The sequence below is a fragment of the Notamacropus eugenii genome, chromosome 6 (genome assembly GCF_028372415.1).
Source record: "Notamacropus eugenii isolate mMacEug1 chromosome 6, mMacEug1.pri_v2, whole genome shotgun sequence".
Taxonomy (NCBI): domain Eukaryota; kingdom Metazoa; phylum Chordata; class Mammalia; order Diprotodontia; family Macropodidae; genus Notamacropus; species Notamacropus eugenii.
The window spans coordinates 40,392,899-40,411,556 of record NC_092877.1 but is presented as its reverse complement, the minus strand read 5'-3'; the positions used below and the strand labels follow the sequence as shown (position 1 = coordinate 40,411,556).

General features: G+C 37.3%; 1 protein-coding gene across 10 annotated transcripts in view; it reads left to right on the top strand.

Annotated features, from left to right (window-relative positions):
- The window catches only part of PIK3C2A (phosphatidylinositol-4-phosphate 3-kinase catalytic subunit type 2 alpha), a 233,236-nt gene that overhangs the window by 145,350 nt on the left and 69,228 nt on the right, over positions 1 to 18,658 (top strand). For all 10 annotated transcript variants that reach the window (XM_072619606.1, XM_072619605.1, XM_072619603.1 and 7 more), the window contains 6 exons: positions 5,526 to 5,683; positions 9,123 to 9,243; positions 10,170 to 10,281; positions 13,516 to 13,595; positions 13,728 to 13,791; positions 15,790 to 15,933. In XM_072619606.1, the coding sequence (XP_072475707.1) occupies positions 5,526 to 5,683; positions 9,123 to 9,243; positions 10,170 to 10,281; positions 13,516 to 13,595; positions 13,728 to 13,791; positions 15,790 to 15,933 (679 nt within the window). The remainder of the gene's footprint in view (positions 1 to 5,525; positions 5,684 to 9,122; positions 9,244 to 10,169; positions 10,282 to 13,515; positions 13,596 to 13,727; positions 13,792 to 15,789; positions 15,934 to 18,658) is intronic.

Sequence of the window (18,658 nt, the reverse complement as noted above, 5' to 3'; positions counted from 1 at the left end):
CATATTGACAAGTCTGGCAGCATATGTAGTAGTATGTACCTTTAGTTTCTTTTCTCTCCAGCAAAGGGAGAGAGGTCTGTTTTCTTCTCTGGTACTATTTTTTTGTTTAAGAAATTATATATTTTTTTCAGTCAATTAAAAATTCATCATCTTACCCTCCAACTGCAACTTCCCCTACCCCCATTGAGAATTAAAAAAAAACAAAACCTGTACAAACATGTATAGTAAAGCAAAAAAAAATTTACATTAGTTGGGTCAAAAAAAATTATCTCGTTTTGTACTCTGAGGCTTTCATTTCTCTATCAGGTGGTGGGATTGCATGCTTCATCTGAGTCATATGGAATCATGGTTGGTCATTATATCAATAAGAGTTCCTAATTCAGCCATCAGTAATCATTTATTATCCTTCTTTAATTCCCCCCCCTCTTTCCCCCATCCCTCCTGTTTCTCTACTGAGTGAAAGATATTTCTTTACCAAACTGTGTGTATGTGTATGTTTTCCTCCTTCCTTTTACCAGGTTTGATACAAGTGAAAATACAAGTGTCAGTGATCCCCACACCTCCTAGTTTGTATAGATGTCAACTTGTACACCTTGATTATGTGAGATATTTTCCTCTAACCTTTCTTTCCCTCCCTTCACCCAGTGTATTCCTCTTCCCTTCTTTTCATTCTTCTCTTAAGATCAAGAATAAATAACAGCACTCAATCCAGACCTTAACTAATTAGATTCAGTCTGCAGTAAGCTTAATAATGTTAGGCTTTAGAGGGGACATGTTTACCATCTCCTCATTTGAATATACATAGTTTATCCTTGTTCAGTCCCTTGCTGTTGTTCCTCATCTTTATCTTTTTATGTTGCTCTTAATACCTCTGTTTTAACTTCAAAGTTTCTAGGCAGCTCTGCTCTTTTCATCGTGAATTCTTAGAAGTCCCTGTATTTCATTAAAGATCCATTACCCGCACCTCCACCCCTATTCCTCCTGTCACATTTTTTTCCTGGGTGAGTTGTTCTTGGCTTGGTTACAAGCCTGTTTTCCTTTGCCTTCTGGAATATTATATTCCAAGCTCACTGTTCCTTTATAGTAGTGACTACAAAATCATGTGCCATCCTGACTGGTTCCTTGGTACTTGAATTCTTTCTAGCTTTTTGCAGTATTTTTTTCTTTGATCTGGAAGCTCTAGATTTTGACTGTGATATTCATGGAATTTTTCATTTTGCAATTGTTACTTTACTCTGCATCTGCTGACATGCCTGGTCTCAACTCCCATGGAACAAAATATTCTTCCGGTTATGTTCATCACATCTAATCTCATCACAAACCTTCATTGCAACTATTGCCTTCAGCCTCCTCTTCCATCTGATTAGAGGGCTGGAAAGTGGAGTCCCAAATTCCTTCCATTATCTCTCCTTGTAGAGGATAGAAACTTACGTTTGAGGCCCGTTCAACTCTGTATATTCTGTCCTGCCTGGTTTCAGCTTCATAAAACAATATGCCCTCACTTTGAGCACCCCCAGTGTCCAGTGTTACCCTCTCCTCCCACTTTCCTGTTGCCTTTTGTGTGTTGTCTCCCTTCTGGTGTGGGCAACAGTAGATGCTGCTGGATTCAGTCCCTATCAGCCAACTGAAAAACACTGTTGTTTTGTTTCAGAGTGAAAGAATTGTAGGCTTCCATTTGGTCTGGGATTCTTGCCTGGTTATTCCTCTGTAGGCTAGATTAGGTGCTGGAACTGTGTCCCTACTTTGTGCCTGAAATCTGAGCCATACAAACCTCTGCTTGTTTCTGAATTTCTTCCTTTTTTGGTAGACCTCCAAGGGCCTCCCTACCCAAGGATATCATCCCCAGGCGCCCCAGGTGCTCTTTTCAGTCTGTCCTAGACTTGTGACCCAGAATTATCTAATGGACTTTCTAGTGCTAAAGCTGCACTTTAGCACCCATTCCCATTGCAGTGCTTTAATATGACTTTGGTGGTACCCCAGTATGAGTGTGTGACCTTTCACTCTGGTGCACAGCCTCTCCCTAGGCACTACAAGGCTCCACAGCATGCTCCTAGCTCAGTCCTGTTTCCAGTGTCTGAAAGTGTATCTGTCTCCTCTTTGCCTGCTTCTCTGAGCAGCTTCTATGGAAACAAGGAAGTAGTTGCTACCTGAACTCCAATAGGAACACATGCTGAAAGCAGCTGGAGTGGTGGCATGGTAGGCTGGAAGGACCCTAGGATGGCACTGGAAGAAAAAAATGAAAACCAGGAAGACCAGTAAACCTTATTGTGACCATGGAAGTCAAAAGATGAAGAATTAGATTTCAAGATAGCTGGTCTGGTCCCACCAAGAGTTACAGCTGTTCAGTCACTCTCAATACTAAAAGCCATCCCCACCAAAGACCTGTACTGACCTGCATGAAAGGGGAGTCATTTTCATCTGGAAGACACCAAAAGAAGAGGTGGTATCAAATCCCAAACCCACAAATGATAGAGATTCTCTCAGTCTTCTTTATCTCATCATATGGAATGAATTCATTGCTGTACTTGGGAACTTCCTTTACCATGGCCTAGAAAATTCACTTACTGGAAGTAGCCACCACACTTTCAGCCTCTCCCTCTAATTGGATGACTCCTTCCAGAACCTTCATTTAAGGAAGATCCTCTAGCCAGCCATGTCTCATTCTCCTCTAGACTGCATTCATACTTTCCCTGCTTTGCCCTGGGCTTGATACCTCTCCTCCCTACTCCCAATTTTCTACATCCTTGCCCCAGTAGAATGTAAGTTCCTTAAAGCTGAGAATGCCTTCTCCCTTAATTGTATTCTCAACAATTAGTACAGTACCAGGGCCAAGGTAAGGCCTTAATGCTTCTTGACTAATTTATTGTTGACTGACCCCATTGCTGACCTGGGCTGTTTAGATGACTCACTATGACTATTTCTGGAAATCCCCATCAGGATCTAGTCTGGTCCATTTTCTGTTTGGAGGGGAGCTCAGCTGTACTGTTTTCCTTCTGCTCTGTCATCCTTGCTCCTCCCCCTCTAACACCAGTATTGTCATTGTACTTACATGGTGTTTGTCTTTATTTCAGTGTTTAGTTTAGATTGTTTTTGGCCTTTTAAAATTTACTTTCTTGAGAATCAAGTCAGCAAGCATGTGTTACTTTTTGCCAGGTACTATGCTTCATTCTGGAAATGCAATTCAAGCAGAAAAAAAGATAGCTGGTAACCACAAGGAGTTTATATTTTAATGGGGGAAGATAGTACATAAAGGGAACTGTAGGTAGGAAGCCAAGTGTCAGATGAAGGTTAGTGAAAGTCAGGAAAGTTAGAGTACAGCTTACAGAAGAATGAAGGCATATCTAGCCTATGCCTCCTCCTTACAATGGTGATTTTGGGAAGAACCAGCCTGTTATTGAGAAAGACTCCAAGAGGATATTTCTAATGAGTGAATTCTAGGGGTGAATAAATGAAAGATAAAACATTTATTAAGCAAAGTACTGGGATAGAAATAGAAGCTCTCAAGGAGCTCACATTGTGCTGGACAGATAATACATTGTGAGTGAACACAGATTATAAAAGTTTCTATGACATGAATCGTAGAGAAAGTTTGGAGAGTCAGAAGGAATACATATACATGGTTGGCCTGGGCTTCCTCCTTAAATGGAAGTTCTGGGCGAAACCCAGTCAATCAGAGGAAGCTCAGTAGGAGTCTTTCTATTGCCCTTTGAGTTGAGTTGGCTCTCTTAGAAGAGAGATATTACAGAATTTATAGCCATAAGCTACCAGTGGGAGATGCTGGTGTAGAAGAGTCAGCCTTCTGTGGCAGGAAGTGGTTCACTATCACCAGCATTCTGTGCACACATAACCAAATGAGCTTCAACTTGATCCCTTAATCCTACTCAATCTTGGCCCTATCTTACCATCTCTCTGAACTACTTTTCTAGAGTAGCAACAGAGCATAGTGGGGGGAAAAAGGCTGAGTAGGAGTCAGGACTTGAGTTCAGTCTATGATGTCTTGAGGTTGTCTGTGACTTACACTCATTGAACAGTGAGAGAACGAAGTCATTTGTACTCTCATTGTCTCCAGGCAGTTATTCAGCAGTTAATCACCAAACATTTATCACTCACCTCCTAGATGCCAGGTACTGTGGCCAGTACATGTGATAGAATACAATTAGGAAGATAGCACCTTTGCTCTTACATTCAAATGGAGACAAGTATGTAGATGAGTTAAAGAAAATTCTAGATGAGGAAGTTCCCCCTACCTATGAAGGCCAACATCTCCTTTGCAGTTTTTGGTCTTAGAAAAGAGTTGCCTGGGGTAGTTCAGTGGCACAGTATATAGAGCCTGGACCCTAGAGTCAGGAGGACCTGAGTTCAAATCCAACCTCAGACATTTATTACTAGCTAAGTGGTCCAGGGCTTACCCCTGATGGCCTCTAAAAAGAAAGTGTTGTTTAATGCATTCGTGGTAAACTCAATCCTTATAGATGGCATATTGACTTAGAAAAATTAAAAAATAGCATTATCTATGTTGTATTCATTATTTTGTTAAACATTTTCTAGTTGTATTTTGGTTAGGATTGTCAGCGCAAACCTTGAGTTTGACACCTCTGGCCTATTGCACTGAGAGGGTAAGTGACTAGCATAGGGTCACACAGCCAGCATATATCAGCAGGTCTGGTTCTGTGGCCAGCTTTCTGTCCACTTATATCATTCTTTGTGTGTCCCCCCTTCCCATACATTCATGCATACATACATTATATAGAAAGGGAGAATACATGTAAAGATTAAAAAAAGAAAAGTATCTAAATACAAGGTCATGAGGGAGGGCACTAGCAGTTGGGTGGATCAGGCTTTATCAATGTCCTTTTCTTTATTTTAAGTCAGGAGAATCCTATAAGCTCAGGCTTAAGAGGGAGTACATTGGAGATGGGAGGTATAGTGTACTATTCAAATAACCGAAGGAAAGCCATTTTGACTGGATCACAGAATGTAGAACGGGAAATAATGTAAGGCTGGAGTTTATGAAGGGCTTTAAAAGCTACCAAGAGGACCTAACATTTTAATCTAGAGACAGTAGGAATTTCTTGGAGTTTGTTGAGTAGGAGAGTGACATAATCAATTCTGTGCTTAAGTAAAATCACTGTAGTTGCTGAGTGAAGGATAGATTGGAGTATTGAGACTTGAGGTAAGGATACCAATTGTGAGACTGTTGGAATAATCTCTTTTGGGTTCCATAGATAGAATGTCATGTTATTTACCAAAAAACTCCAGTAGTTTTATATACTCAACAAATATTAATCGTCTGTGTAAAAATGCTGAAAATCCATCTAATTCTCCTTTTCCTCTTATCACTTTATTTTAAAAGTACATGTTGATTGCAGTGTTATAATAGGATTTCATTCATAGTAATACTTACAGACCTTTCTAAAAGTGAACAAAGATATTTGGGGATGAAAAAAAAGTAGGCATAATATTCAATATAGAAGCATTCTTTAAAACCAGCTTTTAACAAGTAAATTTTTTTTTTTAATTAACAGATTGAGGACCAACTTTCCACATACCAATCAAATCACAAATCCAGGTTATGTGCTAAGCCCAGTTATGATGCAGAGAAACACATGTGGAGAGAATTCTAGTGTGAAGGTCTCCATAGAAATTGAAGGATTTCAACTACCAGTTACTTTTACATGTGATGGTATGTCTTAAATACTTGTGTTGGGTTGACTTTTTCTAAGTGAAAGGTAATGGATACTTGGAAATAAGTGTCAATGCTGTAATTATTTTTAGTTATCATTAAGTTCTATTATTTAACAAAAGATCATTCATTTAGATAACGTTTTGGGTGTCCTATTGAAAACTGGTGATCTAATGAGTTTCTGCTTGCTTTAAAAATTTTTTTGAATTTTATTTCTTATGTTGATACATTTGGCTCAGGTTCAAAAATGCTGGAGGGTGGAGGAGCTAATTAGAAGCTTCTTCAACTCTTAAATGTTTTTGCCTTTGGGATTCTATGTAAAGAACACAAAGTTCTAGTACTGTCTTCTAAGTTAAGTATCCTTTGTACACTGACTCTGTTACCTGAAAGCCTGCTCCCCAGCCACTCCCACTCCAAATTTTGTAGGTGACTTCTATGTTGTTTAATGACTTTCTTACCATAATTGGATGTATTTTTAGTTATAAACTTTGAACATAATAAAAGCAATAGGGATTAATTAGAACTCTGAGGTTTCATTATAAGTGCTTTAATATTAAATAAAATTGTATCTGTAGAAAGAGTTCTTAAACTTCTACATCAAGCTTTGGTCTAAAATTATGCTGTTCCTTTTTCTAAGGGCTCGAGATCTGGAGAATATTGAAATACTTGGTCATGTTCCTTTTTTGTCTTGTACTTTTAATGACCTTCTTTAAATTATAAACCTCTGAGAAGTAAAAGTACCAGCCAACTGCAGCAGTTTCAAACCAGCAACTTAGATTAGCTTTCAGTTTAAAAGTTAAAGATTATATTCATTTGATATATTAAATTTTTTTTGAAAATTAAAGGCTAAGTACAGTAAGCATTAATTTTGTCCCGTAAGGTACTGTTGGCTCAAATAACTCAAAGGCAATATTTGGTTAATAATATGTCATTAAACAGTTGACTTCAAATATATAATTCATGTTATAGTATGACTAATGTTATATAACGGCCTGTCCTTTCTTTTCTTTTTTTTTATGGAGGGGGAGAAGCGTATCAGTAAGCACTCCAACATATACGGGGGGGGGGGGGGGGGGGGGGGGGGGGGGGCCTGCTACCACAGGTTCTTAGATCTGCATTCATAAAAGGAAAGGCAACTTTTGAGGGGTTTGCAATCACTTTAATCAAGCACATGTATCATTCCTTTAACCAAGCACATTTATCATTCACCTAGTTCAGGGGAGTCAGCACCCTGAACTTCAAAGAAAATACAGAGAAATCAAAGATCAATAGACATGGCTTCCTCTGCCTGACCATAATTCAACAAATAGGTTTAACTGTCAGACCATAGTTACCAGAGAGGGAGGCACCAGGAGTGAGGGTGAGGAGCTCCTTAGTGGCTGCCCAGAGTCCTCCTCTGGCCAAACAAACACTTCCAATCAGTAGGCCCCAAAGTAGAACCTCACCCTCAGAGTATTTATACCTTTTTTAGAGCCAGAGGGCATCCCAACCCTTGAGAACCTGTGACTCATTAACAAAAGGTGTGGACACCATCAAACCTAATCAAATTCCCCATAATGGGGAGGCTCATTAATGAGAGGGGAAGATCTTTAATCTTTGCATTAACAATAAAAATATATATACTCTTTCTAGCTAAAGAAACTCTTGTTTCCTTACTTTACTCCTAGTAAAGACTCTTGATTGATAAAGGCAAGATTCAGTGTGAGGAATTTGATTATACTAAAACAAAAACAGCAAACGATCCTGTTTTGCTTGCCATCACAGGAAGACCAGACAGTTGGGGTTAAGTGACTTGCCCAAGGTTACACTAATAAGTGTGTCAGATATCTGAGGCCAGATTTGAACTCAGGTCCTCCTGACTCCAGGGCTTGTGCTCCTGCCAACTAGTTACCCCTGACCTAGTCATTCTTGAAATGAATTTAAAATGTTAATTGTTTTATTAAACTTAATTTATAAGCATAAAACTTAATATTTATCTTAATGGAGAAATCCTACCCAATCATGTTGTCAGAGGGTGAATAGAACGACAGTTTGTCCAAGACTGGGGCCCATCACGGATAATGAGGTAGGATTCTTGGCTTTCCACTCAACTATTCCATTCTTGGTGTGAGGTTCGGGTACAGTTATTCTAAATAACTGCTGATGCCAGGCCTGTTGTGGCTCCTCTAATTGTTGTTGCTGTTGTTCACCTCATGTCAGAGATGGCGACAAGTGCTGTGTCTTCTTGTGAGAATTTGGAAACTTGCCATATTCTGTAATTTTAAAGTAAGCCTTTGGGGGCAGACAGAAATAAATATATTCATTAATATCTGTTTACTCCATGTAACATCTGTAAACAGATACTCCTAGTCTGATACCTAATCTCAACATGGAGGTGATTGAGTTTGCAAGCTTGGTTAAGGTCTGCCACTCTGAAAAGGCTCTGAGGGTCTGTGTGTGTGTGCCTGTGTGTGTGTGTGCCTATGTGTGTATGCCTGTCTGTGTGTGTGATTGTGTCTGTGTGTGCATGCCTGTGTCTGTGTGTCTGTGTGTGTGTCTGTGCCTGTGTCTGTGTATGTGCCTGTCTGTATGTGTGTGCCTGTGCCTGTGTCTGTCTGTGTGTGTGTGCCTGTGTCTGTGCATGTGTGCCTATGTGTCTGTGTCTGTGTGTGCCTGTGCCTGTGTCTGTCTGTGTGTGTGTGCCTGTGCCTGTGTCTGTCTGTGTGTGTGTGCCTGTCTATGTGTGTGTGTGTGCCTGTGTGCCTGTGTGTGTGTGTCTTATCTGAGCACCAGCCTGACTGTTGACAGAGGCTTAATACCAGGCAGGCCACAGGGTGAGGTTTTTTGGTCACTACAACTCTTCAGCACCTTATACTAAGTTAAGGAGGGGTTGTTGCCTTTGTGGGGGGGAATTACCCACACTTATAAAATTTTATGTCCTTAAATTGAGCAATCTTTATTAGAAAGTAAGTTTCTTAAGGGCAGCGCTCGTCTCACTTCTATGTTTGCCGTGCCTTGCACGTTGTAGGCATCAAATGAAAAAGCATTAATTCATAGTTACATAATGCTTTGTGTTGTATGCATGATTATTTAATTGTCACAATACTCTGTAAGGTAAGAAGTGCAATTATTATCCTCATTTTAAAGGTAAGAAAATTGAGGCTTAGTGAGAGTAAGTGATTTGCCCAAGTTCCATACAGCTTGTTAGCAGCAGAACCAGATACCAGATCTTCTGACACCAGTCTGGTAACATTCTCCTACTAGTACACTATACTGATCTGCTACTTTTCGTAACCTACAATAAACAATTTGGTTTCTGTATACAAATGACATCTTCTTCATAGCAGTATAGATTAAGAAAGTGATCTTTCTGACTTAAGAGCAACATAATCTGTATAGGAAACTCTATGTGCAGTTAAATGAGCAGAACTAGATTGACATGTAACTCCTTTTTTTATAGTGAGTTCTACTGTTGAGATTATAATGATGCAAGCACTTTGCTGGGTCCATGATGACTTGAATCAAGTAGATGTTGGCAGCTATGTCCTTAAAGTCTGTGGTCAAGAAGAAGTACTACAGAAGTAAGCATGATTACTTTGTTACTGTTTTACACATCAGCATGTGCTCTATAGTGTAAAATCTTCTAATGCTTAAAGATGCTTAGTTAAAAATTGTGAGTATTATTGAAATATACATAAAACATGAATTCTATTCAATTTTTATTTGAAAATTTATATGCATATAATTATTTGGACCATTAGTCCCCGTAAACATATTGTAATGTGGTTATATTCTGCTTTAGTAGACATGATTCTGTGGTTTGTTACTTTTCAGTCGTCAACTTTGGTTTGTTTTCAGTGACTTATCATGAATATCTTGTTAATCTTTTTGTCTCATTTACTTAACAACTAATTTGTTATGTCAAAGCATTTTTTAGGGCTGCTAGGTGGTGCAGTGGATAGGATGCCCAGCCTGGGATCAGGATAACCTGAGTTTACATGTGGCCTCAGAGACTTAGTAGCTGCGTGATCCTGGGCAAGTCACTTAATCCTATTTGCCTCAGTTTCCTCATCTGTAGAATGAACTGGAAAAAGAAATAACAAACCTCTCCAGTATCTTTGACCAAAAAAACCCCCAAAGGGGATCATGAAGAATCAGACACAACTGAAACGACTGAACATGTTATGCCTTTTTTGTTGTATTTTTCTTACTGCTTTTAGTCTCACCTCTAGTCGTTTAGAAATATCTGTCTATTTTTTGTGTATTTGCTTTGAATACATCTCTCCTGAGAGAATATATCCTTTAGTTCCATATATTTATTTTTAAATTCATAGTATTGTTATTCTTATCACTTTCCACTGATCTGTTTCTGCTTATTTTGCCATGTATCTCAACTTCTAGCGGTTACATTCACTTTGGTGAAGCACTAATTTATTCTGGGTCTTCATATCTATTATTTTGAGTTTGATTTAAAGAATATTGCTAAATGATTGTTTTTTTTTAACAGTAACCATTGCCTTGGAAGTCATGAATATATTCAGAACTCTCGAAAATGGGACACAGAGATTAAACTGCAGCTCTTAACCTTTGATGCAATGTGCCGAGATCTGGCTCGAACAGTGAGTATATAACATATTTGCTTTTGGTTGAATTTTTTAAAAAATTAAATAGGTTTCTAAAACTGATTATTGGATTGTATTATTCAATAATGGTTCATAAGAACAGCATTCTTGAAAATTCTGGCATTGGAGTTGGGGGATAATAAAATGATACTAACTTTTGTCCCAACAGGATTATTTCTGGGGTATCATGTTAGCCTACAGGGGTTCTTAGGCACAAGATTTGAGAATGAAGGTGAAAGAAAAAAGTACTGGTTGTATCCTGTACCTTGGTCAAAAGAGCAAGAACTGAGAGTTGGGGAAGAAGGAAAAGAAATAAGGATTCGAGTTTTTGGTATGAGAAAGAAGAGGGACTTTTAGAATTAAAATCTCTTCTATGCCTGACTTTTGAGGAAAATGTTTTTTCTAATTAGGCATCATGTATTAGAAACTAGTACTCCAAGTTGATTACTCTTCTGATATTAGAAGAGAATAAAATGCAATAAGGTAAACAGTTTATAATGTTGTAACTGTTTAGATCTATCTACTAAGTGCCAGGTGCTAGGAGCACAAGTACAAAAACATGCAACGGTTACTACTCAGAATGAGCTCACATCATTCGTGTTGTGTGTGTGTGTGTGTACATATAGGTATAGGATAGGTATGGTAAATAGGTACAACATGAACATAAAATTATTAATTATACATACACACAAAGTAGTTAAATAAAAGGGAGTTTTAGAGGGAGGCCAAGCACTCTATGGGTTGAGGTAAGGAAGGACTGCATTGCAGGCATGAGGGAAGGCCACTGTTGTGAGAGGCCAGTTTATCAGAGTAGAAAAGTGAGGATAATATCCAATGGATTGGACAGATAGGTTGGCACCAAGTTGTATAGGGCTTTAAACATTGAACAGGAATTTATATTTTATTTTGGAAGCAATAGGAAGCTTCCAGAGTTGATTCAGTAGGGAAGATATATGATCATATCTGTATATATAAGGAAAATTACTTTGGAAGCATTACATTGGAAGCATAGGATGGATGGATGGGAGTGATGGGAGATTTGAGGTAGGGAGATTGTTGGAGTAAGGACTTGAAATAGAGTGGTAACCAAACTGTATGAGTGGTGAAAAGGAGTCACACGTGAGAGAAGTCATAAAGATAGAAATGACAAGATTTGGCAAGTGATTGAATTTACAGCATGTAAAGGATTGTGAGGATAAGAGAATAATGCCAAGATTACAAACCAGTGAAACTGCTGGGGCCTTTGACAGAAATAGGTAAATTTGGAATAGAATAGGATTGAAGGAGGGAGATGAGTTGAGGATAAGATGTTCTAGGGACATCAAGTTTGAAATATATCATTATAATAATTTATATAGTGCTTACTATATGTCAGGCTGTAAGTACTTTGCAATCATTTCATTTAATCTTCACCACTATTAGAGGTAGGTACTATTTTCATCTCCATTTTACACATGAGGAACTGAAGCAAACATAGGTTAAGTGACTTGCCAACGGTCATGCAGCCAGTAAGTGTTTTTGAACTTAAGTCTTCCTTATTTCCAGCCTAGTGTTCTATCTACTTTCTTATTTACCTGCCAGGTGGTAGTGTAGTGGGACTGAAGCTTGTGAAAAAGTCTGGGGCAGAATATGTAGATTTGGGAGTCTTCTGTATAGTTGGTAGATGGTAGTAAAATGCATGGAAACTCATTAGGTTACCCAAAGAGAGTGTAGAGGGAAAAGAATGCCAGAAAAGAAAGACAGAGTCTTGGGGAAGACTCATAGTTAGGGAGTATAATTTGAGTGCTGATGTAGGAAAAGAAATGGAGGCATGATCAAGCAGGCAAGAGGAGAACCAGTTGAGAGGAATGTTTAAAAACACAGCAACAACAATCCGGAGAGGAGGAAGTATTCAGCAAGAGAGGAGGGTAGTTAGCTGTTTGAAATTCAAGATATATGTTGAAAAGGATTAGTATTGGGAAAAGGCCTCCAGATTTTCAGTAAGAAGTGACTGGTCATTTTGCAAAGAGAAGTGTTAGTTGACTGATGATATTAAAAACCATATTGCAATGGATTAAGAAGGGGGGAGTAAGAGGCAAGGAAGCTGAGATGATGAATATAGACTTTTCCAAGGAATGTCGTGGAGAAAGGAAAAATAGAGGTTGATAGCTTGGGGAATGGTACTATCTAGTAAAGCTTTTTTTTTAAATAAGTTTTTATTGATTTCTTTTTTTTAAACACTGCCATACTTTACCCCAATTTACCTTTTTTTCCCAGAGCCATGCTATATAACAAATACTATTTTAAAATAATTTTTTTTAAAGAAGAGGAAAAACCAACAGAACTGATTAATACATCAAAAAGGTCTCAAAATAAGTACAATGTACATCTATCTGTCTGTGTACCTCCCACCCCTTGCAGAGTAGTAGATTTAAGTTGGCTTCTCTTGTTACTTTTTGTTGGATCATGCTAATGTTTTGTTTTTTGCAACATTATTGAAGGTTTGGTTTTGTTGGGTTTTTTTTAAGGATGGTAGAAACTTGGATATATTTGAAAGCAACAGAGAAGAAATCAGTTGATTGAAAGATTGAAGATTCTAAAAAAAACTTTCATGAAATCTATTTTGTTTTAGCAATCACAATTAAATACTGCTTTTAGTTTCTTAAGCAATAGCAACCCCTGACACTAATAGACAATGGAACTAGTATTAACAGTCTGCTTTTGTTTATTATTGGAGAAAATAAGAATTGCAGAATTTCATGTTGTCTCCTCCAACCTACTTCACCATACCTTTATCCTGGCTTCCAGTTAACTACATTTAAAAGTAACTTTTGGTTCTGCTGTTACTACATATAGACCTAAAACAGAATTTGACTTTGTTCTTGAAGGTATTTATATATTTGAACCTAGACTTAATTCCTTTCACCTCCTTTTGAAAATGTTTGTCAGAGGAGCAGCTAAGTAGTGCAGTGGATAGAGCACTGGCCTTGGAGTCAGGAGTATCTTAGTTAGAATCTGGTCTCAGACACATGAGGCCAGTTGTGTGACCCTGAGCAAGTCACTTAACTCCAGTTGCCTAGCCAAAGAAAAGAAAATGTCAGAATATTAATCACATAATAATCTCATGAGAAAAATCAAATAAGTGCTTTATATTTGGGTAATATTACATCTTTAATTTTAAAAGAATCCTAGTCTCAAAGTATTCTTTATCTGGTCTGGCAATCAAAGTAATAAGCACATTTTTGTATTTAGGCAGAAGATGATAAAACACCTACAGATTTAAGCAAATATTTACACCATATAGAAAATCCATTTAAAGAAGTCATGACAAGGTATGGTATTTAAGGTTTATTTTGTATTTATTTTCAAACATGTTTAAGGAAATTATTATATTACTTTGTTGAATAAGCCATTGTTGTTTGTATGTCACCTCCTTCAACCATAGTAGTTATTCTTTATTTCAGACACTCTGTTGAAGAACTTCTAGATACTTATCATAACCAAGTGGAGATGGCTTTTCAAAATGAAGTAAGTATTATTTTACATTTTTGGTTTATTGGTTCCCAGATTCTTGCCAATATTTCTGTTGAAAATAGTTTTGGTTTGAAATTAACCAGACCTAAAAGATTATGAAATATTTTACAAAGTGGTTTATTCTGGAGACTCAAGTCTTTAGATCTGATGACTACTTTCCTATTTTACTAAATATTGTAAATTACATACTTACTAGCAAAATTTCATGACACCAAGATAGGAATTTTTCTCCCAGTTTGACTTTATTTCAGAGAAGAATGTGTTCCAAAGAGTGATAGAGTAATTATTGAAAGCCTTTAGTTTCAACCTGTTTAATAATAAATAATGCTAGTCTCCTCATATGCTACACATTTTTTTAAAATTCCTTAAAAAGTTAACACTGTAGGCTTTGAAGATGAAAACAACTTAAATTTTTAAAAGATGCTACAGAGACAGTAAGGCGTAGTAGATACAGATGTAGACTTGAAGTCAAGAAGACCTGGGTTCAAGTTCTCCTTTTGGCACAGACTGGGTGACTGTGTGACCCAGGGTAAGTCACTTAACCTTCAGTTGTCCCACACAACTTTCTAAGGGTGAAAGTTGCAAAGTTGGTGCTAACTTGCCTTGGTAGAAGAACATTCCTCACTAAAAGTTCCCCATAAGGATTGTCTAGTTAAAAAAAAAAGAATGGTCTGGTTAAAAAAAAGTGGAGGTCAGAGATGTCTTTCCATTAAGTTTCAGCCCATTCTGTAATACTACTTTTAAGTGAATTAATATAATTGAGGGAGTGATGGAGGCTTTCAAATTCTTGCTTTCATGAACTGATTTTATAGCCATGTTCTGTTTGCATGTTATTGAATGCTAAGTTGTCTTAAAAGGTTGTTACTGATCATCTAATGTTGTAAAACAAACAGTACTCAAGGAAAAACTTTAAAGGTTTGAAAAAATTTGGTAAATAGTTCAAACATGTAGTTCCAAAAGTCAGTGCTCCAAAATTCACATAGCTTTTTTTAGTGTCCACATTTAAACTTTATTCATGTGTGACAGAGTTACTTAAACCTTTATGGATGACATTTTAATGTCCAAAAAAAGACAAAAAAAACCCTAATATTATTGTTAAGATCTCCCCTCCCCCAAAAAAATGTACTGTTCATTTGAGAGAAATATCCAGATGGTGAAGTGGATAGAGCACTGAGCCTAGAGTCAGGAAGATCTGAGTTCAAATTAGACACTTAATAGCTGTGCAACCATGGGCAGATCACTCAGCCCTGTTTGCCTCAGTTTCATCATCTGTAAAATGAGCTAGAGAAGGAAATGGCAAACCACTCCAGCTTTTTTGCCAAGAAAACCCTAAATGGGGTCACAAAGCTTTGGACATGACTGAAACAACTGAACAACCAAAGCAATCCTACAAGTGTCTTATTCCAAATTAGCATAAAAACTAGCTTCCACTTTTTATTAACTTTATAATTTATTGCGCCTAATTAGCTCACATAATGTCTTGTGCCTGCAAAATGATTTATGTACATTGTTATCATTTGGTCCTCAGTACAGTACTGTGAGGTAGTTGTAGTACAAGTATTACCCTCATTTTACAGATGAGAAAACTGAGGCTGGAAGAAATTGACTAACTTGCTCAAGATTACAGTGCTAGAGACAGAATTAAGCCTCAAATCCATGTTCTAGGGACAGCAAAGAATTTTTCATTCAACTAGCATCTGGTAGCTAGGTAGGAATCTGTCAGATGTTTTCTCTCTTATCAAATTTGGTACAATGAAAAATGTTGCAAACCCAAATTTACAGTATGGCTTATCTATAAACTAGAAAATTGTATTAAAAAAAAAGGTCAGACCTTGTTTTATAATTCTTGTTAGCCCTTTTAATTTTTGTAACACCAAAGTAAGTCCATTTGTTGCCGATGCTTTAAAAGGCTTTTAAATTTTAAAAACTGTGACTTCATATCTGAAATTCTTTTTAATTCTTCACTTTGGACTTTTTCACCTTCTTTTTCAGAACCAACATAGAGCAGCAGATCAGATAATCAAAGTAGTAAGAAAAATCTGTAGTGCTTTAGATGGTGTGGAGACCCTCGCCATTACAGAATCTGTAAAGAAACTAAAAAGAGCCGTTAATCTTCCAAGGAGCAAAAGTGATGAGGTGAGTATCTCTTGGTAATTTTTACATTCTCTATTATACTTCTGTGGATGAAATATACACATGCCCCCAAACTAAGATAGCATGCTTTCCAAGAGGCAGAATTTTATTACTTTAAGTTTGCTAAAATCCCAATAGGGAACCTTATCTATTAAGGTTATTATATGGTAATCTTTTATAGACATTGATGTGCTTTTCATGTTCTAGAGTCTAAAATATTGTCCAGAGTCTAAAATATTGCCTCCCTGAAGGGGATACTGGGATGGTAATGATGACAATGCTGTTGGAGGGTATTGACAGTATTGAGGGGAGGTGTTGAGGTGGTTCCTGGAAGGAGACTGATGAGCCCAGGAAGCAGTGAAGATTCTCAGGGAGTGGAACTGAGTAGGATACCAACCTAGGAACTCCCAGAAGTGGCTTTAACATTGTCCTAGTCTCCAGGATTTAGTAGAAGGATGTCCCCCTGTATTTAGCAAGAACCTATTTTAGAAAAAGATCAAGTGGAAGTGGTTCCCATAATCCACCTTTACTTGTATACTGTATGTATGCAAGGTAGATATTTTAGGTGGCGCTTGAATCAAACTTTAGGCATGATTGACTCATATTTTCCTTTGTTGGAAATGTATACTGAGAACATTAAAAACAAAAATTATTTTTTCAGAGATTTCCATAGCAGAACTACCTTTAAAAAAAATTGGAAGCAATTTCAGTTACCAGTTATAGGGAAGTGGCTTAAATATACTGAAGTACATTCATGTAAAGGAAAACAAATGTAATTAAAACCAATAATTTTTAAAAACATTAAGAAACTTGGGAATACTTATGAAGTATTGCAAAGTGAAACAAGTATAAAAGAAAAGAAAAGAAAAGTGAAAGAAAATGAATGGACAAAGAAGCCTGTTGGAGACTTAGAGGGGAGTGTCTGCAAAATGCTTCAAATTTAGTTCTGACTTTGCCATTGATTAAACTGTATAATATACCTTTAACGAACTAAGAAACCTTTCAGTCACAATTTCTTCATTTACTAACGGAGAAGTTGAAGCAGATGGTAGCTAAAGTTAAAGATCTTTTAGTTCCAACACTTGAGGAGGTTCTTAGTTTAAAAAGTCAACCAGCATAGACCCATACCTGACACCGTACACAAGAATAAAGTCCAAATGGGTACATGATTTAGGTATAAAGATTGATACCATGAATAAACTGGAGAAGCAAGGAATAGTGTATTTATCAGATCTATGGAGAAGGGAAGAATTCTTTACTAAAGGAGAGATAGAAAGCATTATGAAATGCAAAATGGATAACTTTGATTACATTAAACTGAGAAGTTTTTGCACAACCAAACCCAATGCAACCAAAATCCGGAGGGATATAGTAAATTGGGAAAGAATTTTTACAGCTAAGCTCGGGGATAAAGGCCTCATTTCTAGAATATATAGAGAACTGACCCAAATGTATAATCATACAAGTCATTCCCCAATTGATAAATGGTCAAAGGATATGAACAGGCAATTTTCAGAAGAAGAAATTAAAGCTATCTATAACCATATGAAAAAATGCTCTAAATCACTATTGATTAGAGAGATGCAAATCAAAACAACTCTGAGGTACCACATCACACCTATAAGATTGGCAAACATGACAGAACAAGAAAATGATAAATGCTGGAGAGGATGTGGGAGAGTTGGAACACTAATTCATTGTTGGTGGAGCTGCGAGCGCATCCAACCATTCTGGAGAGCAATTTGGAACTATGCCCAAAGGGCTACAAAAATGTGCATACCCTTTGACCCAGCAATATCGCTACTAGGACTATATCCCCAAGAGATCATAAAAATGGGAAAGGGTCCCACATGTACAAAAATATTTATAGCAGCACTCTATGTAGTTGCCAAAAACTGGAAGTCAGGGGGATGTCCATCAATTGGGGAATGGCTGAATAAATTATGGTATATGAATGTAATGGAGTACTATTGTGCCATAAGAAATGATGAACAAGAAGACTTCAGAGAGGCCTGGAAGGACTTATATGACCTGATGCTGAGTGAAAGGAGCAGAACCAGGAGAACTTTATGCACAGCAACAACCACAGTGTGTGAGAGTTTTTTCTGGTAGACTTAGATTTTTGTAATAACACAAGAACTTCTGAAAAAAAAAAAAATCCCAATGGTGGACCTCAAGGCAAAATGCCTTCCACACTCAGAGAGAGAAATATGGAAGTCACTCACATAATGTAGCAGGTCATGTATGTGTATGTGTATCTGTTTGTGTATCATGTTCTGATTTGTTATACGGATTCTTTCATTTATCTTAGTGTGACTACATAGCATGACTATAGTGAAAATATACTCAATAGGAAAGTATATGTAGAATCTATACAGAATTGTATGCAGTCGTGGGGAGGGAGGGAGGTAGTGGGGGGGGGGTGGGGAGGGATAAAATTGCAATTGTATGGCAGTGATTGTTAAACATTAAAAAAAAAAAAAAGTCAACCAGCAAATATTTATTAAGTACCTGTTGTGTCAAACACAGTGCTAGGTACATGGAATACAAGTATAAAAAATGAAATAATTCCTCCTGGCCAAGAACATACATTCCACTGAAGGATACATGTTCATGGAGAATATACGCTGTGTACAAAATGCATATGAAGTCATTTGGACAGGAGTAGCACTAACAAGTGGGAGAATTGGGAAGAGCTTCTTGAAATTGAGCTTGGAGCCTTAAAGAG